At 32.8% G+C, this 26,574-nt stretch overlaps 3 protein-coding genes across 6 annotated transcripts in view; 1 reads left to right on the top strand and 2 right to left on the bottom strand.

The window, feature by feature from the left end:
• The first annotated feature begins 253 nt into the window (after positions 1–253).
• LOC110108482 (cytosolic isocitrate dehydrogenase [NADP]-like) lies at positions 254–12,152 on the top strand. Its single transcript, XM_020839152.2, has 15 exons — positions 254–420; positions 740–783; positions 930–1,039; positions 1,821–1,858; positions 1,980–2,057; positions 2,120–2,173; positions 2,255–2,356; positions 2,475–2,560; positions 2,642–2,745; positions 3,022–3,090; positions 3,176–3,291; positions 3,654–3,688; positions 10,882–11,024; positions 11,247–11,369; positions 11,481–12,152. The coding sequence occupies exons 1-15, from the start codon at positions 372–374 to the stop codon at positions 11,572–11,574; spliced, it is 1,245 nt and encodes a 414-aa protein (XP_020694811.1). The 5' UTR covers positions 254–371; the 3' UTR covers positions 11,575–12,152.
• Positions 12,153–12,730: 578 nt separating this feature from the next.
• Positions 12,731–15,967, bottom strand: LOC110108473 (protein HEADING DATE 3A). Its single transcript, XM_020839137.2, has 4 exons — positions 15,681–15,967; positions 15,043–15,104; positions 13,963–14,003; positions 12,731–13,339 (listed from the first exon to the last, which is right to left on the bottom strand). The coding sequence occupies exons 1-4, from the start codon at positions 15,870–15,872 to the stop codon at positions 13,110–13,112; spliced, it is 525 nt and encodes a 174-aa protein (XP_020694796.1). The 5' UTR covers positions 15,873–15,967; the 3' UTR covers positions 12,731–13,109.
• Positions 15,968–26,009: 10,042 nt separating this feature from the next.
• The window catches only part of LOC110108471 (CTP synthase 1-like), a 40,998-nt gene continuing 40,433 nt past the window's right edge, over positions 26,010–26,574 (bottom strand). For 2 of the 4 annotated variants that reach the window (XM_028691710.1, XM_028691706.1), the window contains one exon: positions 26,010–26,242. The gene's annotated coding sequence lies outside the window, so the exon portion shown is untranslated. The remainder of the gene's footprint in view (positions 26,243–26,574) is intronic. The other 2 variants (XM_028691712.1, XM_028691707.1) reach the window with 1 other exon arrangement.

Raw genomic sequence — 26,574 nt, forward strand, 5'->3', positions numbered from 1 at the left:
TCGTGTTAGGTACAGCAACGACGCTACGAACTTATGCAGGCAATTAGGAACATCGAAAATCATCAGTAGCGAGTTTGGTAAGCTTTGAGAACTCTTCTCAGCATATCATAGGGAACCGAAATATTTTCCACCCCTTTCCACCGTACCATTGTTTTAGCCACGTGTCGAACGAGTAATCTGAAACGACGCGTGGCGGATGGTTGTAGCTCACCAAAGTTACAATGAAATATCGGGCTCTCCAGAAGAAACAAAATATCGGCGCAAGTCGCATTTTGGTCGCCGATATATTTATCTCCGTCGCAGTCGCCTTGTCCTTCTCCGACGGTTCTTCCGGCCTCCTCGATCGCTGCTCTTGATCTCCTCGAAGGGAAATGGCGTTCGAGAAGATCACGGTGGCGAATCCCATCGTGGAGATGGACGGTGAGATTTTCGTCAAACGCATGCCTATACTTTTCCTTGGAAGAAACCTAGTCAATGATCGTTAATTAAGTATTTTCTGAACCAGAATACTCTAATTGATAGTCAAATAATGTTTTTTTTTAATTTAAATTTTCTTAAGTTCTATGCTTACAATTTCCTTGAATATTGACCCCTTGGAGAAACAGCTCTTTTATTTGATTTTTGAAGCGATTTGATTTAGTTTTAAATTACATTTTCTTCTGTTATTCAATGCCTTCAGGTGAATGGGTTGCCTCTATTTTCATTCATAATAATAACTTTTTCTTTAATCTTTTGGCAGGGGATGAAATGACTCGTGTCATTTGGAAATTAATTAAAGACAAGGTAAAGCATTGTTTTTATGGGGGATTTACAAGAACACCACTCAATTCTAATGTTTTTTTTTTATTTTAATTCTCGTCAAAATGCTGCATTTTGTAATCGTAGTTATGCTCATGTTGGCTGAGGCTTTCAATTTTCTATGAATGCAGCTTATTTTACCATTTTTGGACTTAAATATTGAGTACTTTGACCTTGGCATTCTTAATCGTGATGCTACGGATGATCGAGTTACAGTAGAAAGTGCAGAAGCAACTCTTAGGTAAGTCCATCGAATGCATAAAAGCAACGCATTTAGGTTTTGTTTGGGATAGGTTTTTTGCTGCTTTATGAAGCAACTTTTTAGTAAAAAAAAAAATTAAAATTGAAATTTTTGTATTGAAAAGCAACAAGAAAGCTGTCACAAACAAAGCCTTAGACTATGATTTCCTTTGGGATGGCCTTCTTACCGCTTCTAAAGTAGTTTTTAGTACACAATTTTTCTTAACAAAAAATTTTTGTACTAGAAAGCTATTTTAAAAAACAATAAGAAAGTTTCTCAAACATAGCCTACATTCAAGTAATTCTCAATGTCAAGTGCACTCCAATTTTAGATATTATTTGAGGAAAAAATATTTCAGTGAGGATAGCCTTATCAAATTTTGGTTAGGTTCGGTTGTAATACTTAGATTTATTTTGAGATGTGTGCTAAATAAAACTTAGTTGATTCTTTATTGAACTTATTTCAAAGGAAATACAAAATTTTTGAAACCATCCATACCAATTTTTTTATCAATTATTTAATCTTATGCAAAAGACCTATTATCATACAACATGAATCATATTTCATGCTCTTTATTTCTTATAATCTTTAAGAGTTGGAATGTAAGCCAGTTTTAAAGCTTGCATTCGTGGGTTTGTTTGCTCTATGAGTTTCTCTTAGAGGCACTGTGCTACTTTTCTTCTGTAGAACACCAAAGTAGTCTGTGACCTGAATAATGAACTATTAATAATTTTGGTCCTAACTCTAGAGTCTAGCTTCATAAAGTTTGTTTATGTTGCAGGTACAACGTCGCAATTAAATGTGCTACCATAACTCCAGGTAAAGATAAATTGGATTTTTTTTTTTTTTGCATATTCACTACCTAATAAAGTTAGTTGGATTGCTTGGCCATGAGAGTTTTCTCACACATTTTTGGCGTTCTTTTCTGGTGTTTTAATAGATGAAGGTCGTGTAAAGGAATTTAATCTGAAATCCATGTGGAAGAGCCCTAATGGAACAATCAGGAATATTTTAAACGGTGAGATATCATGGCAGTGTAGTCCAAAATTGTTTTTACTAGTATTTATACCTTTTTTGCAGGCACTGTATTTAGAGAACCAATTCTATGCAAAAATATACCAAGGCTTGTGTCAGGTATGAAGAAAAGGATATGGGTTCTTTCTATTTACATTAATGTAGCGTTTTCTTTTGCTTCTCATCTGTTCCAGCCTCCAGGATGGACTAAGCCAATATGCATTGGAAGACATGCTTATGGTGATCAATATCGAGCAACTGACAAAATAATAAATGGCCCTGGAACACTCAAATTAATATTTGGTAGGTGTACCAACAATGATATTCTTGTGTTATTTTTATGCATTTTGGGACTGTTTTCTTTGGATATCAGTTTGATATTTTTTCCAGGATTTATTTTTCTTATGTTGATCACATTCAGAGGGCAGAGAAGAGGAAGTTCAGCTCGAGGTTTTTAACTTCACAGGTGCTGGTGGTGTTGCATTGGCCATGTACAATACCGATGAGGTTGATGCATGCCCTGCAAACCAGGTATCTTAATGTTAGTGAATATGGAGGGGTTCACCTAATTCATCTTTTTCTATGCAGTCCATTCGTGCATTTGCTGAGGCTTCAATGAACACAGCATACCAGAAAAGGTGGCCGCTTTACCTCAGCACAAAAAACACTATTCTGAAGAAGTATGATGGGAGGTCTGTTTTCTCCCCCGTATATCACTGTGAATCTTGAAGTTTTTATGTGTTTTGTGTTAATGAGTATGCCAATTCTTGTTTAAGGCTTCGTTTGAGATGGCTTTCTACTGCTTTCGGAAGCAGCTTTTTAGCACAAAAATTAAATCTTTTGTATTAGAAAGCTGCTTTAAGAAGTAGTAAGAAAGCCGTTCAAATGAAGCCTAAGTCTAGCCTCATCATCACTGCTTCCGTTTTCCATGCAATTGACATGCAATTACTTGATTTCTGTTCCTTCAGGTTCAAAGACATATTCCAAGAGGTGTACGAAACTAAATGGAAAGCCAAGTTTGAGGCTGCAGGAATATGGTGTGGTGCTACTTATACAGACCTTATTTCTCAAAATTTTTATCCCGTATGGTTTAGATCTAATGCATAACTGATGTTTTTGTAGGTATGAGCACCGTCTTATTGATGATATGGTAGCTTATGCACTTAAAAGTGAAGGTGGTTATGTGTGGGCTTGCAAGAATTATGATGGAGATGTGCAGAGTGATTTCTTGGCTCAAGGTTTCAATTTAACTCCATTCTTTTGTTGAACTTTCCCATTTCATTGCAATTTCCGAAATATATCTGCTATGGTACCTTCCATCTCCTTTCTATTCCTAGGAAAACTCATTCACTCATTCCCCATTCACAATAAAAAACCCTCATTTTGGCATTTCTAACTGAGGAAGATGAGAAGATTTAAAGGGAAATTGTACTATGGTGTATGAAAAAGATGCGCTATTAGATGAGCTGGTTTGAGCAAGGATCTACCAGGAACGTTGAATTAGGCTTGCTCTTTTACATGAATTTTTTTGCACGTTTGATAAGTCTACATGAAGAGTTAAACAATTTTATCCTAAAAGAACTTTTTCTATCTACTACAGGTTTTGGATCTCTAGGACTTATGACATCAGTACTGGTATGTCTTATTGTCTTATAATTATTTTTCATGGTTGGGCTAATAGGTCTCGTTGTAATCTATGGAGTATAATGTATACGCATACGAATATTCTCTTAGAGCTCTTGTTTTTTAGTAAAAAGTTGTCTCAAAATAATTTTCAATGTTCTCTTTGGATTCATGACATCAGTAGTCTTAATATCTAATAATTAATTTTCATGTTTATAGGTTTGGTTGTAATCCAGGGGCGAAATCAGCCTTAGTTCTTAGGGGGGCAAGTGAAAAACTTATAAAAAAATAAAAATATATATAAGACAAAATTCAAAACAAAATCTTGACAATTGATTGACAACAATTTTCCATCTACAGTAACTCAACATTCTATTGACATCAATATTCAATCTCTATTGTATAGTTAATTTTGGATCTGGAATTAAAGATTGGTGTCCATATTCATTTCTTTCTTTAATTGATATTTCTCAACCTATTTATGTACAACTTTTCATATTATATTTTACATAAATATGTGAATAAAATTTAATTATACAATTTATCATTTTGTACTCTCGTCTCTTCTCATTCTAATTTTCCGGAACAAGCATTCTTGAGACACCTAAGCCAAATGACACTTAAGCATAAAATAATTTGAATAAAATCAAATTGTCAATCGGTAAAAAAGGGTGCAAAAATAATTTATTTTGCACATGATCGCTTTTCGCAGACTTGTTTGTTAGTGTTAGAAAAATTCAAATCGGATGAAAATAGCGGGAGACCAAGAGGTTTTCTAATTTTTGGAGGGGCAAATTGCGTGAAAAAAAGGTTGGCTAGGGGAAAAAAAAATCATGGGGGCATAATACCCTCATTCTAATTTTCTGGAACAAGCATTCTTGAGACACCTAAGCCAAATGACACTTAAGCATAAAATAATTTGAATAAAATCAAATTGTCAATTGCTAAAAAAGGGTGCAAAAATAATTTATTTTGCACATGATTGCTTTTCGCAGACTTGTTTGTTAGTGTTAGAAAAATTCAAATCGGATGAAAATAGCGGGAGGCCAAGAGGTTTTCTAATTTTTGGTGGGGCAAATTGCGTGAAAAAAAGGTTGGCTAGGGGCAAAAAAAAAAAAATTCATGGGGGCATAATACCCTTAATATACTAAGAGTTTTAATTTTTTTAGGAGGGGTAATTACCCCCCAGCAGTACACAGTTCCGCCCTTGCCGTAATCTATGGAGTACAATGTATGTGCATCATGTGGTTGTTTTGTGTGAATGATATGCGGCTTTTGGTTTGATTAAGATTTTGTTTGGGATAACTTTCTTACTGCTTTTTAAAACAGTTTTTTAGTACAAAGTTTTCTAATTTTATAACTTTTTTGCTAAAAAGTTACTTTAGAAAACAGTGAAAAAATTGTCTCAAACAAAGCCTAAGTTTTCATGAGTAGGGATCCATGTATTGATTCTCTAACTACAGCTATCTAGAGATAATTTTGGCCGCAATGCTTCCAGAACTCTGTTGCCAACTATTTATTAGAAATGCTCGCTGATTTTTTTTTTATGTGATTCGTTCCCATTTTATAACACAAAGTCCCTCTGAGAATTCCAGAAGAGATTATCTCTTTATATAAGCAAAAGACTTATTTTGATGGTTTATTTTTCTCGAATTTTAGTTTTGTTCAATAAAATCTTGTAATTGATTTGTATGCTTGACTTTTTTTAGTCTAGGTTTGATATAATCTGAATTTCTATGTTTTTTTTAGTAAAAGGTTATTAAATTAATATTTGTTTTGATTTCTCTATATTTTCTTGTCTCTCAAGTCTTGAATAATTATTTAAATTAAAAATTTAAAAATTTATGATATGAGAATTTGATTGTGTTTTCATGATTTTTGTGCATCTTTTTGTAGATTAGTTTCAGTAAATCCTAAATTTGAAGATGCCTTCAGATTTGATATTAGTGGATAAATATTGATTATTTGGTTTGTTTGATATGAAAGAAAAATTTTATGGACCTTAAAAATATATTTTTAAATTTTCTTCACCATCTTCTCTTGTATTAGTTATAGTGTGTCCATTATAAAGCATATTAGTATTTTGGCTTTATCATTACATAAATTATATTATACTATATCATCCAATAGTTATATATATTATTTGCATATGATATTCACATGAAACTTATTATTAATGGAGGCAATTATAAATCCTCTGCATTTGTAAATTGGAGATATGTGAAATTCAAAACAATTGATAAGACAATGATTTATTTAAAGCTTTGAAAAGTTTCCTATAAGAATCCTCAAGAAATAACTACTAGAAAAAATAAGACTACATGGCATTATACTAGGAATCAGAATGAGTGCTTCTAAGTTTAAAATCTTAAAAAATCTTGCATCAATTCTACTTTTAATGCTTTTGTTTTGACTTTATGACATGCGTCATCAATCAATGTCTTAGATTCTTCTCTCATTGTCTTCTCCTTTGGGATTCACATCCAACACCTCATTATGAAGCATGCACATTGGCATGAGATATAAGCACGATATGACGCAAACATGATATAACCATAAAAAGTTAAACCTGAAACTCCTTGCACATAATATTTTTTTTATAATTTATTAATGTAAAATGTGTAATTAAAAATAAAATGATAATTTTCTATTTATAGACATCATACAATTAAGATGATATCATGTGTCATATTAAAAGCTTAAGGATAAAAAGTTATATTTTAATATTTCATCAAGTGTACTTAATCAGCAACACACCAACATTAGTATTAATCATCATACATGATCTTATAAATATCACTATTGTATAGTTTGCACAAAATGCCAAAAAGCCATATAAAATATAAACAAAAAATTTACTTAACTAGAAATAACTCTTATGTGTCTTGTTCATGTGGACATGTGTCTCAGATGTGTCGAATCATGTTCTAGCAATGCTCACTCTAATCAAGTAAAAAAGGAAACAAATCTTACAATTTTTAGTATAATAGACATGTCAAGTTGTGTTAGAGGTATAACATGCCCGACACACGTCCGATACAAACAGCTTTTTGAAGTGCCCTTTCCTCATAAACATATTGTTTGCAACATACAAACTACATAATAATTTTATTCTTTTAAGTTATTATTGGAGATAAAATCATGTTCACTATCAATGGTGGATACCAAAGATACTATGATGCACATACATAGTGACACAAGCATGACATGGGACATATCAATTATTGAAATTATATGACACAAGACAAGTTGGACACAATATTATAATTTTATATCTTAAAAATAGTGTATAAAAATTGAATAAGTAAAATATTGAAAATAATTGTGAAATAAAGTAATTTAACTATGATTTGTGCTTAAAATAATTAATATTCAGATGTTGAGAGTCGGATGTGGATGCCATGTTAGGCATCAAGAGGAGAGACGATATTGTCCTCAACAGTCGGACGTTGTTGTTGTGTAATGAGCATCAGTCATGGATCTTGAGATAACATTGGATAAAGTTGAGATGCTGCGATGACATAGGGGTGTAATTGAGGGTGTAGAAATTGGTGGGGTTGAGTGTCAATGTCAACACAACATCATACTTTGATATTGAGATAGTTTTGAAATACTGATGTTGTGACGATATTGAATGTTGATATTGAGATGACACCGTGTTGTTATGAAACCCTAGTTGCAACCTATCTGAGAGAAATGAAAATGAAAATGTTCAGGGAATGGGGTATTGAGTGCGAACAATTGATTTTGTGCTTTAGATACAAATAAGTTTTCGGCATGTTTGACACATGTCAGAAATGTGTTGGACACTTGTCATGTCAGAGGTGTGCCAGACGCTTGTGGTGTCCGATACGTGTCAGACACTGCATTTCGATGCATCATAGCAAATATATCTTACAAGTGGAAAGATGATTCACTATTGGAGGTGCGGCAATTATGCAATTGCTTGACAAATATCAATTGAACAATTCATCAAAGCCAAATTTTTTTAGGATAGGCAAATTGATAGGTAACAACATTCTTTTATGGCCGGGTTTTGGGAAACTTATTATTCTTGAGGCTTGTAGCAATTTTGACGACAACCTTTGAGTGTTTCTTGTCATATCTTAGGTCCGGAAGACGATATGCCCATCAATACAGGATATGATGAACGAACTAAATCTCAACTGACAAGATAAATCTTAAGTTCTAATCTTAGATAAAATAGTTTTGTATCCAATAAAAAATGGTTTAGATATAAACATATGTATATCATGGATATGAAATGAAATTTTTTTGAATTGATAAAATCTTTAATAGTTTTTCTTCAAGGGAAATTAAAATGTCAACTAATAGAAAGGAAATGAATCAATTACAACTACAATGAGTAAGCTATAACCCAACATAAGTCTAAACAAAGACTATAACTAAGACAAATATTGAATCTATGAAATAACTATTGCTGAAGAATTTGCTTATGTAGTGATGGTCCACCAATCAATTTGATAGGATTGTAAAGAGAAGAATTAACCACAAGTGAGTTGCCATGCAAATTCAGTAGATAATTTTCTATTTATTCAAGTATAAAAGATATGAATAGGGCATGCAATATAAACAATGAAAGAGGCACAATTTACAAGGTAATATCAATACAACATTGTCATCATAGCATCATATTAAAATTATATTGCATGGCATGAATGATAGAAATTGAGATACAATAAATTATAATTTAATAAATTTTATTAAATATTTTAAATACATGTATCCAATTTATTTTTAATATTTTTTAATCAAATAAGTTTTCGACATGTTTGACACATGTCAGAGGTGTGTCGGACATTTTTCATGTCAGAGGTGTGTTGGATGCTTGTCATGTCAGAGGTGTGTCAGATGCTTGTGGTGTCCGATACGTGTCAGACACTGCATTCAGGCGCATCTTAGCAAATATATCTTATAAAGTGGAAAGATGATTCACTATTGGAGGTGCAGCAATTATGCCATTTTAGCTTGACAAATATCAATTGAACAATTCATCAAAGCCAAATTTTTTTAGGATAGGCAAATTGATGGTTAACAACATTTTTTTATAGCCATGAGGCTTGTAGCATTTTTTATGAGTCTTTGAGTATTTCCTGTCATATCTTAGGTTCAGAAGCCCATATACCCATCAATACAGGATATGATGAACAAACTAAATCTCAACTCACAAGATAAATCTTAAGTGCTAATCTTAGATAAAATAGTTTTGTATTCAATAAAAAATGATTTAGATATAAACATATGCAAATCATGGATATGAAATGAAATTTTATTGAATTGATAAAATCTTTAATAGTTTTTCTTCAAGGAAAATTAAAATGTCAACTAATAGAAAGGAAATGAATTAATTACAACTAGAATGAGTAAGCTATAACCCAACGTAAGTCTAAAAAAAGAACTATAACTAAGACAAATATTGAATCTATGAAATAACTTTTGCTGAAAAACCGGCTTATGTAGTGATGGTCCACTAATCAATTTGATAGGATTTGTAAAGAGAAGAAATAAACATAAGTGAGTTGCCATGCAAACTCATTAGATAATTTTCTATTTATTCAAGCATAAAAGATATGAATGGGACATGCTATATGAACAATGAAAGAGGCACAATTTACAAGGTAATATCAATATAACATTGTCATCATAGCATCATTTTAAAATTATATTGCATGGCATGAATGATAAAATATCAATTATTATATGATGAGTTCTCGTAGACTGGTGTCATTGTCTTCATATGAAAAGAACAATAATCTTTGCATTTACATGCTAGCTCTTCCATGTGCACCACATTTGGCATATTCCTACATATCCAAAAATGGCTCACCATCCATTTATTATAGGTTTTTTTAATACCTGATCAGTCTCTCAAGATACCTTGAATAAGAGGAAAGTTTTCACTGACATGGTGGAGTCCAATGACCTTAAGAGAGTCATCATTTTATAGATCTGTCAGCCTAGTTAACTAGTCATTACTAAGAGGATACTACCAACATTTTCATCCATCGCACATGCCTTCATGTTCATATATTATGTGATTAGCAAGTGTTATAACAATCTTCCATGATAAGTATGGTCTAAGCTTATTTCATATAAACATAATTTAATTTGTATGAATATGCTTTGTTTCACATTAACAAAGATAATGCACAAGTAAAATAAGTTTTAATATCACAAGTTTCATTTCAAGAGTAATTAGTTTATGCATCAATAATCAATGTCACAATAGCTACATATCACATATCATTACAACATTGACTAAAAATTTCTATGAATGCATAAAGCACGACTAGGTTTGAAAGACATGACTGAATGCGGAAGGCATGATTGACAAGCTACTCAATCATGATGATACTTGTTGTAGGTAAAATTTAAGTTGAATTTATTATTTTAAAAGAGAGTATTAGGCAAAAAAAAAAAAAACTCATGTGTTTATGAATAATTTGGAGTTGGATGTGCAATTCCTTTTAGTTCTCTCCTAGATAAGTGAGAGGTTGAGGCGTTCTAAGTAAGGTTATCTCCTTGTATTAGCAAGATATTGGATTTGGTGATTTCCCTCTACTTTTCTACCCACTAAAACCTTGTTATTGGTTTGAACGCTTCATTGATTTTATTTAAACTTGATACACGTTGGATTTCTATAGTGGAGTGATTTTCAATTGATTGTATGGCTTTTATGTTTTCATATTTTATTCATTAATTATAGTAGAAGGCTATTGAATTATCTTCTCTTTGCTTTCCGGTTTTTATTTTAGGTAATAGTAGCTCAACTGGAAGATAAGGTTAGAGAGAGTCGCCTTAGATGATTTGGTCACATTAAACGGAGGCCTTCCGATGACCCAATTAGGAAAGTTGAGGTATTAGATATGACTTATGTTAAGAAAGGTAGAGGTATACCTAAAAAGAATTGGTTAGAAAATATTAGAAATGATCTTTCTTTATTAGATTTAAATGAGAATTTGACTTTTAACAGGGCACAATGACGAAAAAGGATTCATGTAGCCGACTCCACGTAGTGGGACAAAGGCTTGATGTTGTTGTTGTTGTAGTTAATTGTCTAAAGCAGAAGTTTGTGATTGAGAATTCGAGTAGTTTGCATGATATTTGTTTATTTCATTGTAAATTTATACTAGCAAACTCTAGCTTTAAGACGTCCCATGTTCATGCTTTTTCATCTTATCCAGGTCTGCCCTGATGGAAAAACTATTGAAGCTGAAGCAGCTCATGGGACAGTTACACGACATTTCCGAGTCCACCAGACAGGTGGTGAAACTAGCACGAACAGCATTGCTTCTATCTTTGCCTGGACTCGTGGGCTTGCTCATAGGTATGGAGAATATTTTTACTTCTATGTTCAAGTTTGTGTATTTCTTTGAGGTTCACTATTGTTTTAGCCATCAAATTGCTACCATATTATATGCTAAACACTCTTACCTGATCACTCAAATTTCAGAAAAAAAAGAAATCTGGCTTCATTATTAATTTGGTTTGGCTTAAACTTTTTTGTAAAATGTAAGTTCCAAAAATAAATAGAACTAATCATCTACAGGGCAAAGCTAGATGGTAATCTAAGACTACTTGACTATACTGAAAAGCTGGAAGCAGCTTGTATTGGAACTGTTGAATCTGGCAAAATGACTAAGGATCTCGCTCTTATCATTCATGGATCAAAGTACTTCTCATCCCTGTTCTTAAAATCGTAATTTTTTTTTTATGAACTTCATCATCAAATTTACAGAACATGAATTAATGAAATGTTTGTATTTATTCTTATCCTTTGCAGGCTCACCCGAGATCACTACATGAACACCGAAGAATTTATCAATGCAGTTTCAGAAGATCTGAGGGCAAGACTTCCAGGAAAATCAAAGTTGTAATAAATCCTTAACTTGCTCTGGCAGGATGTCCTTTTGATTGAGCACCATGGTTTCTGTTTCGCATGATGTTTTTGTCAGGAGATATTATTTTGTGCGGACATCGGATATAGCTTACCATCCAGAGGTCAATCAGGTGCAGCCACATCATCCAGTACCGAGCTCAATACCAAGCTCGGTACCGAGCGGTACCGAGTAGGGGTGATGTGGCGTATTTTCATTGGGCTCTAGACGGCGTTCGGCATCCGCACAGAATAATTCATCCTTTGTCACATAGTTTGATTTTTTTTTTTCTTCTGGATAATCATTAGCTGCAGGATTGAATAAACTAGAAGGTACAGGAAGGGAGATTGAATTTAAAGAACCAGAGGTTGTAATCTTTTAAGAATAAGCTACAGGTTTTAACCAATTCTGTTGCCTTTTAAATGTACTTCCTGCTACATATTTTGATTTTTGGCCTCTCTCAAGCCATATTTTGCATTAGAATGCATGTATTTTAATTCCAATGGTGTATTTGAAAAAAACAAAATCCCTGTATGGTTGTTTGTGATCACAATACATGAATTTGAACATTATTTCAAGGAGCTTGCCCTCATATGAACACCAGAATTTAAGTTCCCACAGCTCAGTTGTGGGAATTTTGCTATTGTGTTCCATAGAACTTACTCAGATTTCTTCTGCTGAAAGTGAAGATTCTGAAATCTTAAATAAATTCTGCAGATTTCTACTCGAGCTTTTAAATTTGTACTCTCTCTCTCTCTCTCTCTCTCTCTCTCTCTCTCTCTCTCTCTCTCTATATATATATACGTCATTACTTTTTGAGTCCAACACGGAAGCTTTCTAAATTGATAATATAATGTAAGAATTTGAGCGTATTAATTTTTAATTTTTTTTAAAAAAATTTTCAAACATATCATAAAATTCTTACACATAAATCTTTCGTATTTATTTATATATCATTGTAAATCTAAATCAAATCAAAACATATACACTAAAAATATATATTTTATTTTAAATAACTTAATATTATTACTACTTTTACTTTAATTTAAAAATTAAGTATTATATAAGTAAATATAAAAATTCTCTTTTAAAAAAATCACAAACAAATTGAGCTTAATTTTCTCATGAAATCTATATGAATCTCCTAGACTTTGCAGAGGCAGCTAAAGCTAATTTATAAAATATTTCCAACAATACCATCCTGTCTCGTACCATCATTTCCACAAAGTCAGAGAAATATTCCCCGCTAGTTATTACATTATACATATAAAAGAAGAAGAGGTAGAGAGCTACAGGTGTGAAATTATTCTGTTCGGACACCGAATGACGTCTGGAACCTAATGAAAATACACCACATCACCCCCTATTTGATACTGAGCTCTGTATGAGCTCGGTACTCCACAGCATCGAACAATATTAAGCTTGATACTATTCAGTACCGTGAAGTACCGAACTTAGTACTTAACAGTAACGAGTAATACTGTGAAGTACCGAATGATAACTTATATCCAATATCCGAACCCAATAATCTCTCGCTACAGGTAGAGTTTCCTGCCACCCCAGCCGGATTCCCTCTGGCAATTGAAGTAGAGAGCAGCAACAGGCGAGCCGAGGTTATATTTCTCTGCAAATTCTCTGGTGTTGAAGTTCTGTCTCCAAGGTGGGCAATACACTGTTTTCCTCCCTATCTGTTCGAACAGGATAAACACATACCTATGGATTCCACAACTTGGCCTCGGGCCCTCATAGCACAGCATCTCATCCCCTATAATATAATTAACAATATAAAATAGATGGAGAAATATATATATATATATTTTATGTAAAAATATTTTGATTCAGATTTAGATTTTATTTGGGATGACTTTCTTACTGCTTTTTAAAGTAGTTTTTTTAATATAAAATTTTTAATTTTTTATTTAAAAAAGCTCCATTAGGAAGTAGTAAAAAAGCCGTCCCTAATGACGTCTTAATCTCAATGAGTTTTAGAATATTTGATTTGTTTTAAAAGAGGTGGATTAACAATTTAATAATTATAAAATTTATTCTAATTAATTAAAGTTTCATTTGAGACGGCTTTCTTATTTCTTAACGTAACTTTCTAGTACAAAAATTTTAATTTCGGATAACTTTCTTATTATTTAGTAAAGTTATTGTAGCGAAAATAATTTTTTAAAACTGATGTAGAAAATAGTTTTTGAGTATATAATTTGATTAAAAGCGCGAAAAAACAGTAACCATATAAAAAATATAATTACCATTTGAAAAGTACAGTAATAAGAACTCTGTCACAAAAGAGATATTTTCATTTAAATTATTATTATTTGGATGGAGGAATAAATAGAGATAGAGATAGAAAGAGAAAAGAAAGATTCTTTCTATACTAACCGAAGTTTGCAGTGGTGGTTCCGGGAATGTCAGTGACCAACCTATGACATGGAAAAAAGAGTGAGTATCACATTGTTGAAATATCTAAATTTTATCTAATGAATATGTCTTTCAAGTCCGTTCAAGTATATGCGCATCCATTATCAATGGGATATGTTAGTCAAGTTAGAAAGAATGAGATTCCTGAGTATGTCTCAGAATTGTACTTGTTAGAGATCATGAACTTGTGCCATATTTGACGTTATTGGATAGCCGGAGTTTATTTAGATCATCTCCAACCGAACTGTATACGGTGGTGTACAATTCATCATTAACTTCATTCAAACGCTAAATCGCAAGTCAAAATTTGGCAGGTCGATAGTGTGACTATTCACCTACGCCAATTTTTTGTCATACGGGATTTGCTGAAGAAGCTCGCGAAAGATGAGAAAGATGGTTACCTTCACAGTGAGATGAAGAAGCACATGAAAAAAGAGAAAGAAATGGATTTCGATTGGAGATGAATTACTACATATTAGAGTGGAAAATGGGTTTTTAGGTTGTAGATGCCCATAAGACTTCAAGTCATCAAAGATCATGAATTCATCTCGAATTAAATAGAGTTCGATTGAAGATGAATTAATGCATTTTGGAGTGAAAATGAGTTTTTCGATTGAAAATTCCCTTAGGACTTCAAGTCGTCAAAGATCATGAATTCATCTCGAATATGAGGTCATCAAAGACCCTGAGCTTAGCTCAGATTTGAAATTGGTAGAGAGCATGAACTCATCTTAGACTTGAAGTTGCCAAATACATCAAACTTGTCGCAGACTTGAAGTAATCAGAGAACATAAACTTATTCCATACTTGAAGTTGTTAGAGAGTTTGAAACTATTGATGCCATCAAAGATCATGATCTCATCTCAGACTTGAATTCACTAAAGATCATAAACTCATTCAGTGAACTCATCACTTGAAGTCATCAAAGCTACTTACTGGATAGATTCATTATACAAGGTGCAATGCCTTTTTTAATTATTATTGTTTATATTTTTAAGGAAAGAATATTGTTAAGTAAAGAGGTGCCTTTTATCTGATTACCAGTGAAGATATTCCTTTAGGCTTGGATCACTTGGAGATGGAGCATCAGGATCTACCATAATCTGCAATATAAATTAAATATTAGGTAGAAATTTATATAATTCAGACAACACAGTAAATATAACAAGTAATCATTGAGTAAATGACATCTCCAGGATTCATTAGCCAAATGCAAATAGAGATATTCTTACTGCTTTTTAAAACAACTTTTTAGTATCATTCTTTCATATGTCATAGACACATGATCATGACAGTCGTAAAAAATTATATTGATTTAATGAGTCAATAATATTTATAACTAATTCTCTAAAGTCACCATAAAGTTTTATGGAACATATATCAACTACGAGTCAGCTTAGACCAGGTATTTTAGTAGTTAAGCATGATCAACTTCAACCCAAATACATAAGCATATGCATGAGAGTCAATAATCAGAATTTCTAAATCCAAGATTCTCATATCTCAATAATATTAGATAAATTAAACAGATTATATGAAATTAAGGCTTCGTTTGGGACATCTTTTTTACTGCTTCTTAAAGCATCTTTTTAGTGCAAAATTTATTTATTTTACTAAAAAGTCACTTTAAGAAGCATTAAACAAGCCGTCTCAAACGAAACCTAAATCAATATTCTTACCAAGGTATGAAAGCTTCTAAGATCATTTCCACCGATCTCAACCCTAGGTTGGTTAACCACTTGAGATGGTTTGAAGTCCTTCCCATTATTGACCATAAAGGAGCCATAAGTAACCCTGAGGGTTGTGGTTCCTGTGAAGGGATCCAAAACATCACCAATCACTCTCTCAAGGACCAATGGATCTCTACTCATTATGGCTGATCTACAAGCTCAGAAGAGTGAAAAGTGAACAAGTTCTCGCTTATTATTTCACTCGATCACTTAGATTGGCAAGAGTCTACCTTATATGTTATATTAACCCCTCATATATATACATATAGCAGAAAGCAGAATCTCTTTTCTTTTTCATGGCTAAGTTCTTCTCTTACTCAGTTGGCTAGCTTTAATGCTTTGTGGAAGTTACTGAAAGAAGAATTGGTACCTTCCATTACATCATTAATGTTCTTCGTTGAAAAAGACTGTATATATATATATATATATATAATGCTTAGCGATATTTTTAAATAATATTTGATTATAAATTATGACAAAAGATACTGCTTTTAGCTTTCTTTTTTTATGTTGCCAGAGTCTCACCTCATGATAAGGAGAGAGTATTTTGTGCAGAGTTTGGACGTAGGGTTATGTTCGAATTGTGAGTATATACAGTGCATACATATTGTGTATAAAAATATACAGTGTGTACATATTGTGTATAAAAGTATATAGTGTATATTTATACATAGTGTATACATAATGTGTACACTCACAGTCCGAACTTAACTTTACATTCGGACTCCACAAGTAGTAATTCCTCCATGATAATATGCTCAGTAGTCATATGAAAAGCTTTTTTTTTTATTCCTCTCTTTTGTTTTTTTTGGAGTGCTGAGTACCGGAGTGAAATCGTTGGAAGCTAGTGAGAATAAGTGCATTCAAGTATGTGGTAAAAGATAGGAAGAAAAGGTTCTTTAATGGTGGTGTACTTTGATTCAAAAAAAGGTTTGAATTTTGACCAAAAGCTATTCAAAAATAAATAATAAATATTTAAAACTAATTTTATCTTAAAGACGAATAGTTAGTTAATTGCTTAAAAATAAAGCTAAGGATAAATAATCAGCTTTGCGAACTGATAGAACTATCGTGTTGGATGTAACAGCCCATATTTTGATCTAATCAAATAATTTTTTTTGGAGTCATTATAAGTCCAAATTATAAATCTTCTTTATCATAATATAGATATTATAGTGTTTTAATTGCAATAATTTTTTCATAAGTTTTGGACACTGGTACAAATATTTAAGAAATTGACACTTATTAGTACAAGTAGGGATTGTGAGACCGTTAATTAAGTATCCGTTTTGCAAATCAATTTCATCAGAATTTTCTAAATACTATTGCTCGTCTTTCGTTTCTGTTGGGAGATTTACTCGTCTCATTGTAAAGAACCATTATCCTATTTCTGATTTTAATAATATTGTGTATTTTATATTTTTTCAATCAAATTTATGTTTCTTTTATCAAAAAATGAGAATAATTTTGTATTGTTAAAAATTTTATCGCGTAACTTTTTATATGTTATAGAGATTGAGATTATAAATGTTTTAAGTATTTATTTGAGAATTTTTGTTGGGTAATTTTGAAAATACAATGATTTTTGTCCATTCAAAAATTTATTTTGACACATAAAAATAATATTTTTGTTCAATTAAAGCTTAAGAATGTTATTATATGCGATCTTTGGTGATTTGGTTAATTTTTAAAAATATGAAATTTTACTCAACACAGCTTTTTGTTGACTACCGTTAGAACATTTTGATATTTTTTGAATCTGACACGATTATATATATATATATATATATATATAATATTTTTGTAATGTATTGAAAATGAATGTGGTTATGCGATTGAGTAATAGTTGGTTTCTATTACTGTTGAAATACTGTGATAATGATGTGTATGAAAAATAATTAAAGACTGGTTATTCATTGAGGATAATTGGAGACTGATTGATATATATAGGATGATGGCCGACGAGTTTTCCTTTAAATACTATGGTTGGGCGTTATCCTTTATTGATTCACGTGATACAATGATTGAGAGTTATAAAGAGTTATTACTGTACCGACAGGTAAAGATTGACGACTCTATTTACTGAGCCAACGAGTTATGAATACTGATATTGATACTAAAAAAATATTGTTATAACAAGGACATTTACTTGTTTAATATGATTATTAGAATGTATGCTACTGAATCACCATCACTATATGACTTTACTGTTACTGCCACCCATGATGCTGATGTTACTACTATTCTATTATTATTAATATGTTGATCATGTGATATAAATTGAGTATGTACATTAGGCACTAACACTGACTTAACACTGATATGATCTTTTTGAGCATGTGATACACGGATACAATTATTTTTATATGATTTTACTGCATTGATATGATTTTGATTGTCTTTACCGATATTTTGATTTGATGCTTTATACACCGATATTTTGATTTGATGCTTTATACGATTTCTCTACTAATTATTATATCGATATGATGATTGCTTTAGTAATTTAACTGGTTTACTGATTTCTCTATTATACTATAAACCCTAAAACCTTTCACTGCAAGACTTTAGCTTACCTTCTAGGAATTTATTATGTTAGCACCATCTGACAACCATATTCATCTTAAGACATGATTAAATCATGATGCAATAATTTGAATTATCTTAGAGCCATGGTCTAATATTAATCGAATAGTGTTCACTTAATTTTGTGAAATGATCAACCCATTTTTTATGAGTCTTTATAATGTCTTGAACCCTCCTTTGAATCTTATTCGGCTCTTCTTCGACTATTCCTTGATAGTGACCAGTGAGGACATGATTTGAAGAAGGTTCAATTATGCAACAAAGATGGTTTGAGAATGTTTGAATATGTGTCAAAGATAGTCAGAAGATTTGCTCAATCATTGGTTGAAGATGGTACAAAGACTCCTCAAAGATTGGTCGAAGATGGTTTGATTATGTTCTGATCTTATTCAACCTTTATCCAAGCATGATTCAAAATGGTTCAATCATTATTGATGGTATTTTGAAGATATTTTTTCCCGTTCTATGTCATTTGGGATTAACTCATTTAAGCTATCTTGAAATGTATGCGTATGCTTTAATTGATTAATCCCACCAGTTAAGAGGTATTATAGTGCTCAGGTCACATATAATACTGAGTGTCATAGAGAAAGTGGTTAGACAATTTGAGATTAATGACATATTATCCTGGTTGAGAGATACCCCTTAAGGCACATTTTTAGAGCTACTAAAATGCAATTATCTAGTGTCTTCATTCATAAATTAGTACTAAGAATTATTAGTGATGATAAGAATAACGAGTACTATATTGTGATCAATATTGGATGGAAGAACATAGCTTTTGGGATTGCTGTTTGACTAAGCTGAGTTTTGGAGAGTTCTTTTTTGATGAAAAGTTGAAGAGCATATAAGAAGGATGCATATGATGAGGAAGAGGACTTTGGGGACAAGCCCTTGTCATTGTTTGTATAAATAAGGAGGTGGAGAAGTTAGGGGATCAAGCTCTTTCCATTGCATGTATATATGAGGAGGTGAAGAAGACAATTGAAATCAATTCTTCTGTTACAATTATATAAAGGAGTGATGCACAATATGTAAAGTTTAAAAGAAGGGCGCAAAAGGATAAGAAGTACTTAAAAAATTTCCACATTATCTATCAGGGAAGAGATATCAAGCTCATGGATCTATGTGTCATTAATCCGCTCTACCCAATTAATAAAGAACAATTGTCAACCTTCAAGTCTTGGATATTTGGACTAGTTGACAACCTTATGGAAAAAGAGATAGGAGTGGATAGTAGAAGTGCAGTGTGGTTCCAATAGTTCAATACTTCCACTACATGATTAGATAACCAGGTCAGAAGTCTTTTAAGTTATTAAAAGTATGATTTCAACATCTCAATAACATTTAGACTAACTGTAATTTCTTTTTTTTTTTTTGGGTAGCAATGTAATTTTAATATCCCTAAATGAAAATAAAGATTTATGTTTTCATCGGCGTATTAGTAAAATCGAAGTTAGAGAGACTTTTAAAAAAATGAAGGGTGGAAAAGCTGTTGGACCTGATGATATTCCAATAGAGGTGTGGAAATGCTTAGGGGATGAAGGTATTTCTTGGCTTACTAAACTTTTTAATACTATTTTAAAGACTAAAAAGATGCCAGATGAGTGGAGAATGAGTGTGTTAATTCATATTTTTAAGAATAAAGGTGATGCACAAGATTGTGCGAATTACAAAGGTATTAAGTTAATGTGTCATACTTTAAAACTATGGGCTGATGATATTCTTCTTGTTGATAAGACTTGAGAGGGAGTTGAAAGTAAACTTGAATTATGGAGGTCAACATCAAAGACTAAAGGTTCTCGCTTGAGTAGATCTAAAACGGAATATATGAAGTGTAATTTTAGTAGTAATAGACCTAGTGAGGGAATTGTGACTTTGGGCGATCAAGTCATTAATAAGAGTACACGTTTTAAATATTTTGGATCTATTGTTCAGAGTGATGGTGAAATAGATGGAGATATTATCAGCAGAATTAAAGTTGGATGGTTGAAGTGGTGGAATGCATTGGGCTTATTGTGTGATAGAAAAGTACCCCACAAACTTAAGGGAAAATTCTATAAGAGTAGTGAGGCCTGCAATGCTTTATGGTACTGAATGTTGGTCATTAAAAGAGAAGCATAATATTAAGTTAAGTGTGGCAGAGATGAGGATGCTCAGGTGGATGAGTGGCTTTACCCTTAGAGATAGGATACAAAATGAGCATATACGTGAAAAGTTTGGAGTAGCTCCAGTAGAAGATAAGATTAGAGAGAGTCGCCTTAGATGGTTTAGTCACATAAAACGGCGGCCTTCCAATGACCCGGTTAAGAGAGTAGAGGTATTAGATTTGACTTATGTTATGAAAGGTAGAGACAGACCTAAAAAGACCTGGTTAGAAAATATTAGGAATGACCTTTCTTTATTAGATTTAAACGAGAATTTGACCTTTCATAGGACACAATGGAGAAAAAGGATTCATGTAGCCGACCCCACGTAGTGGTATAAATGCTTGATGTTGTTGTTGTTGTTATAATGTAATTTTAATATAATTTAATAATACAAAATTTGGTGCTACCAAAAGACTAGCGGTTTCGACCTAATCATAGTAGATGAATCATTTGATCAAAATATTATAGATCAAGAGTCTTCAAAATGGTCTTAGTTGGTATAAAAATCAATCCATATGAATGTATTGAAGAAAGATGCACGAATACACAAATGAGTGTATAACAGTATAGCTTTGCTGAAAAGAAGTATTGTTTCAAATGGCTACCCCTTTCCAAGTGTCTCTAATGCAACAGAGATGCAGATTCGTTTGTCATGATACGAGACATACTACTTTATTATTATTTTCAATACATTTCAGTACATAAAAGAAATACTTTTTTATTTGCAAGCAAAATGGTCTAAGTGATTAGGCTTTTCCCTCTACAAGAAATATGAAATAAGAGATCATGCAGACATCAACTCAGTCTCCCTTCATCATTTTCTCTTTTTCTTGTTCCCTTCATGAGTGAAGTCTACATTATATTTTCCTTGGTGGAGAGGCCATTCTATTTCAATCTTATCCTTATATTTGTAGAAAGAATGTTTTTTTGATTGAAATCTTAGACCTCTAAAATACAGAAAAAAAAATGACATAAGAAGTTCTCTAGACAAGTCCTCTTCAAGAAACAGCACTTGTTAGTTTCTTAGCTTCCAAGGCATCCATTAAAAAGGTGATGGGTTGCTTGTGGTCAAGTAAAAAAAAGAAGACATTACCAGTGTCATGAAATAGGAAGAGGTTAGCTTTGAAGGCACGCACTTGGACAAAATTTTAAAGTAGTTAATGTTATATATCTTTTCTTTTTTTTTTTTTTTGAAATTTAGGCCTATTAAGGCAAACTTACACACGCATCACATATGTAAGTTTCGAACCCACGAGGTTTTGGTTGATAGTCAAAGCTCTCAATTAACATATTAAGATGAACTATATATAAATCAAATTAAATAAATAATTTTTTTTCTTAAAATAATTTTAATGTAGGTATAATCGCCAATTTAACTGGCGACTGGCGCCTCTATTTTGCCGGAGAGAAAAGAGAAGAAGCAAGCGGTTTAAAAAGTTTTTTTTTTTTTTCTTTCTTAGGTTTGTTCGGTCGGAGAGAAGGTACCACTAAATGACCTTTTTTTTTAATTTTTGTTAATGCTTTAAGTGCAATTACATTTTTACAAATTTTTTAGTGAATAATTTAGAAAAAGGATTGTAAGCTAGTTGGCCAAGCTGGCGCCAGTTAGGGGTGTAAGTGAGCCGAGCCGGCTTGAGCTCAACTCATTTACGAGCTCGTGAATCGAGCTAATCGAGTCACGAGCTTGAGCTCAAACTCGAGCTCGAGTTCGAGCTTGATGAGGCTCAGCTCGACTCGTTTACACCCCTAGCGTCTGTTGCCGATTTGACAGGTGAAAATAACTAGACTATTTTTTTTTTTAATTTAAAATTATTTGGTTAATTTGATTTATAACGTTAACTACATTAAATATTTGTCTTTTCTAAAGCTAGTATGGAAAAAGGAAAAGCTTTATATCAAAAGAATATTTAATATAAGAGAAGGCACGAAGTGGATGAGGGAGCTTTCAGAACAATTCTCTCACGCACATCTTTGTATTTAGCTGAGATGAATAGACTGAAGAATCAGGGGAGTTGGAAAGGAATTGCAGATCACAAAAATCTAGGTGAGGAATGCATTATCCACATTATTTAGTGTCGGAGACTAAAGATTTATATGATTCCATGAAATTTTCCCATGTCCACAACCATATAAAGAGATGTTAATTCTACCAGATTAGCGATAAATATAATAAAATATTTGTTCATCAAAATACTTTTCACATTTTGATCACACCAAAATTCTTCCCTCACCTCTTTATTCTTTCTCCACAACTGATCAACAAGATTTGTCTACCACATGATTTCTCTACCGACTATGATCATCAGAGAAAGAGGAAAGCATATCACCTCCAATATTGCCCCACTTTTCCAATAACTAGCCTTTATGATAGATGATGATTTTCTCTAGTGAAGGCCTGTGATTTCTTACTATCATCTTCAACTTTTCATTGCTTGTTACGGCCACCAAATAAAGAAATCCCTATATATGACACCGATCAATTTAATTATCAACCACCAATGACTCCATGAACCACCTCTTTGGCGCCCTTCGACAATACACCTATTTGAATAAAGGAGAAGAATGAGAGATGTCCATCAATATCATCCAGCCATCTCCTTATAGAATGTTTAAAAGTGGAAGATCATAAAGTTGCAAAGAGGTTACACTGAGCTTTAGGTATTTTTAAGTAAAAATTTGCAAAGATGATTGCTACAATTTTTGAGAATACATGACATGGAAATTTAATATCCATTCAGATTTCATATCCTTTCTCATCAACTTCGACAATGACATGGAAATCTGTGAAATCCTTCAACAAACCTTATGTGATATACAGCTAATCCTAGGAAACTATGAACCTTTGTAATATTATTTGGTATACGTCATTCTAGAATTGCTTTCATCTTCTAAGGTTCCACTGAAATTCCTTCACCACTTATAATATGCCCCAAAAATATAATATTCCTCAACCAAAAATCACATTTTGAAACTTTGCATATAGTTGATTTTTTTCTTAATATCTTCAAAACTATTTTTAAATCATCAATATTTGAATATGTCAAAATGTCATTAATAAAAATAATTACAAACTAATCTATATAATTTTTGAAAGCTCAATTCATCATATCCATAAAGATAGCATGAGTATTTATCAAATCAAAAGGCATCACTAAAAATTCAAAATGGTCATATCTTGTTCCCAAAGTTGTCGTAACTATATCTACTTTGATGAGGACATCAGCAGGAGATTTCGGTGCGTCTATCATCGGAGGAATCGTAGATCGACGGTTATGATTCAGAGTCTTTATTTATGATACATTTATGTATTTTTTTTTATTTATGTTCTCATTTACCATTGTACCCCCCAGAGGGATTAGTTTATGTTGTAGCCCAAAGGGCATTTGAGTGTTTGTTTTTTCTTTTATTTTGAGGCCTATATATGAGGGCCCTCACTATTGTATGAGATGATGATTAATGAATGAAATTTCAGCCTTCTAATTCCCTTGAGCGTTGAGAGCTCTAGAGAAAGGAGAAGTCCTTAGGTGAGGGAAAAAGCAATACCCGTCAGCCGTCGGAAGAGTCCGGGCTCACAACCTACCTCCCCTTCCCTTTCCCCAACACTGGCCACCCTTCCCTTCCCCTCAAACTGACGGTCACCCCTCCCTTTTCTTTCAACCATGGGCCTCCTCCCCACCTCCACCCCAAACCGCCGGCCTAATCCCTCCTCCTCCCCATCAAACTGCCAGCCTCTTCCCCCTCTCTCTCTCTCTCTCTCTCTCTCCCTTTCTTAATTAAATCCCCTTTCCCCTCTTGCTCTCAATCAAATCCCTCCCATCAAGGTGCCGCTCCAACATAGCCCCCAAATTTGAGAAGATTCAAATTCAAATTATTTTCTCCTTTCCAATCCTAAAATATGAAATTAAATTTTAGATTTTCGAATTTATTCTTGCTGCCTTCCCTAACCCTAAAATCTAAAGTGAGAAGGGCCCTCTCCTAGCTTTGGCCGAAACCCTCCAAGCCCTACCTCCTCCATTACTTCTCTTCTCCCTAACTTCATACACCATCCAAGGAAGAAGATACACAACCCCAACCTACTCCTCATGAATGGCCGATCCTGAAAGAGACAATGGATTCGTATATGATCATCAAGTACATGTAGATGTGTTGAGATCACCCTTCTTCGACCTTCTTGGAAATCGACCACACCGTCGACGACTGCGTCGACCAGATCCTCTTCACTTTGAAGACCGCCATTGACGAGCACCAAATCTCCGGACAGTGGCGAATTATTCAACATCCACATACTCCTTCCCCTTCGGCAAGGTTTTCATTGGGCAATACCGAAAGCGTCTTGTATCTTTTGGTGGCATATTTAAGTTTGCTGAAATTATTCTTCTGTTAAAACAACCCTCAAGAGTGAGAGTGAGAGAAACTCAAGGTGAACTTTCTATTTATTAACCGATGGATTTTTGTTACTTATGCACCTAGCTTTACTAAAAAATTGTTGTCATTTTAAATTGCCCCTTTCTAATCTAGTTTGTAATTGTATGCCAAAGCACAACAACAACTAAGAAATCCTAGAATCTAATATTGTGAAACATTAATTTTAAAATTAGCAAGCTTAACGAATTTTTATTAAACTCATGCAATTCCCTTTATGTTTGACATCATGCTTACTTTACTCTAGCTTAATGATATGTGGATCTCAAATCAATTCTAGAGAAGACGACAGTACCAGCAAATTGATCAAACAATTCATCCATACCTGGTAGTGGATACTTGTTCATAATTATCATTTTTTTCAACTCCCTGTAATCAATACACAACCTCATAGATCTATCTTTCTTCTTAACAAAGAGCACCAGTGCACTCCATGGAGAATTACTTGGCCTGATGAATCCTTTCTCCATCAACTCCTACAACTGAGATTTCAACTCCTACAATTTTATTGGTGTTGTTCTGTAAGGAGATCTATATATTGTTGATCTACATGGCTACAATTCAACTTCTCTTTCTGGTGTAACCTGGGTAATTCTTCAGGGAATACATTAGAAAATTTTGTTACAACTGGAATATTCTTTAATGCATGCACATCTTTATTTAACACTTCTATTCTAGCCAAGAACATAGTTGCACCACTTCTCAAATATTTACCCATCTTTATTGTACTAACTAGAGAAGATATAATATTCTGATCACAAGAAAAGTAAAATGACTTCTTATTAGGCAAAATAAATTTATTTGTTTTCTTCCAAAATTCATTTGTGGTAAAGTATTTAACTAATCAGTCATTCACAATATAATGTCAAAAGTATGAATAAGCACTAAAATCAGCTCTGCTATCAATTTTCTACCTTGAATATCATTATCCTATTGGCATACAAGCTATATCCCGATGGCATCATAATGCATAAAATGGATTAAAAACATACATTCTGAACTGGTAAGTCAGCATAAAATTCTTCAAAAATTAAGGACTGAGATGCAACTTAATCAAATAAAACCCGGCCAAATTTGCCAGAAATCAGAAGCATATATGTGACTACCTCATCTGAATCTTTGGCTTCTTGAGGTGTGATAGCAAATACTCTAGCTTACACATGTTGATTACTTTTAACATCTAATATTTTTGCCTTCAGTTGAACAGATGGCTTCCCCTAAAATTGATTTTTTTCTACCTTATTTCGTTCCAAATATCTTCTTTATTGACCCTGCTCCTGATATCCCTGTGGTCTTGTATTGCTTCTTTTCTTTAGAGGGCAGTCCATCTTATAAGGTCCCAATTCTCCACATCTGTCACATTTTCCAGAACCAATTAGACACTGACCAAAATGCCTTTTCCCACATTTAGCACAAACAGGTTTCTCAAATTGAATTTGTTTCTGTTGTTGTCCAAATGAGCGTCTTATTTCTAAACCTATCAACCTTTTAAAAAATCTTTTGTTTGCCTATTTGTTGTTCCCAACTTTGATTAGAAAATTTTAGTTCATTTTTATTTATTCTTGCTCTCTCCACTAAATTTGAGAATTCATTTATATCAAAGGGTGCTAATGATAATCTCAATTGATCTCTGAGGCCTCTAAAAAATATGACATTTTCTTCTTGAGTGCTGACATAATGAGGAG

This window comes from Dendrobium catenatum, unplaced genomic scaffold (assembly GCF_001605985.2).
Source record: "Dendrobium catenatum unplaced genomic scaffold, ASM160598v2 fragScaff_scaffold_156, whole genome shotgun sequence".
In the NCBI taxonomy this organism is placed as follows: Eukaryota; Viridiplantae; Streptophyta; class Magnoliopsida; order Asparagales; family Orchidaceae; genus Dendrobium; species Dendrobium catenatum.

Coding starts and splice junctions, on each gene's coding strand:
- LOC110108473 (XM_020839137.2), bottom strand. CDS start 15,872: ATGAGTAGAGATCCATTGGTCCTTGAGAGAGTGATTGGTGATGTTTTG. Junction 15,105..15,680: donor TTAGAAGCTTTCATACCTTG/GTAAGAATATTG, acceptor TTTATATTGCAG/ATTATGGTAGATCCTGATGC. Junction 14,004..15,042: donor CTAAAGGAATATCTTCACTG/GTAATCAGATAA, acceptor TCCATGTCATAG/GTTGGTCACTGACATTCCCG.
- LOC110108482 (XM_020839152.2), top strand. CDS start 372: ATGGCGTTCGAGAAGATCACGGTGGCGAATCCCATCGTGGAGATGGAC. Junction 1,859..1,979: donor ATGTGCTACCATAACTCCAG/GTAAAGATAAAT, acceptor GTGTTTTAATAG/ATGAAGGTCGTGTAAAGGAA. Junction 11,025..11,246: donor ACTCGTGGGCTTGCTCATAG/GTATGGAGAATA, acceptor AATCATCTACAG/GGCAAAGCTAGATGGTAATC.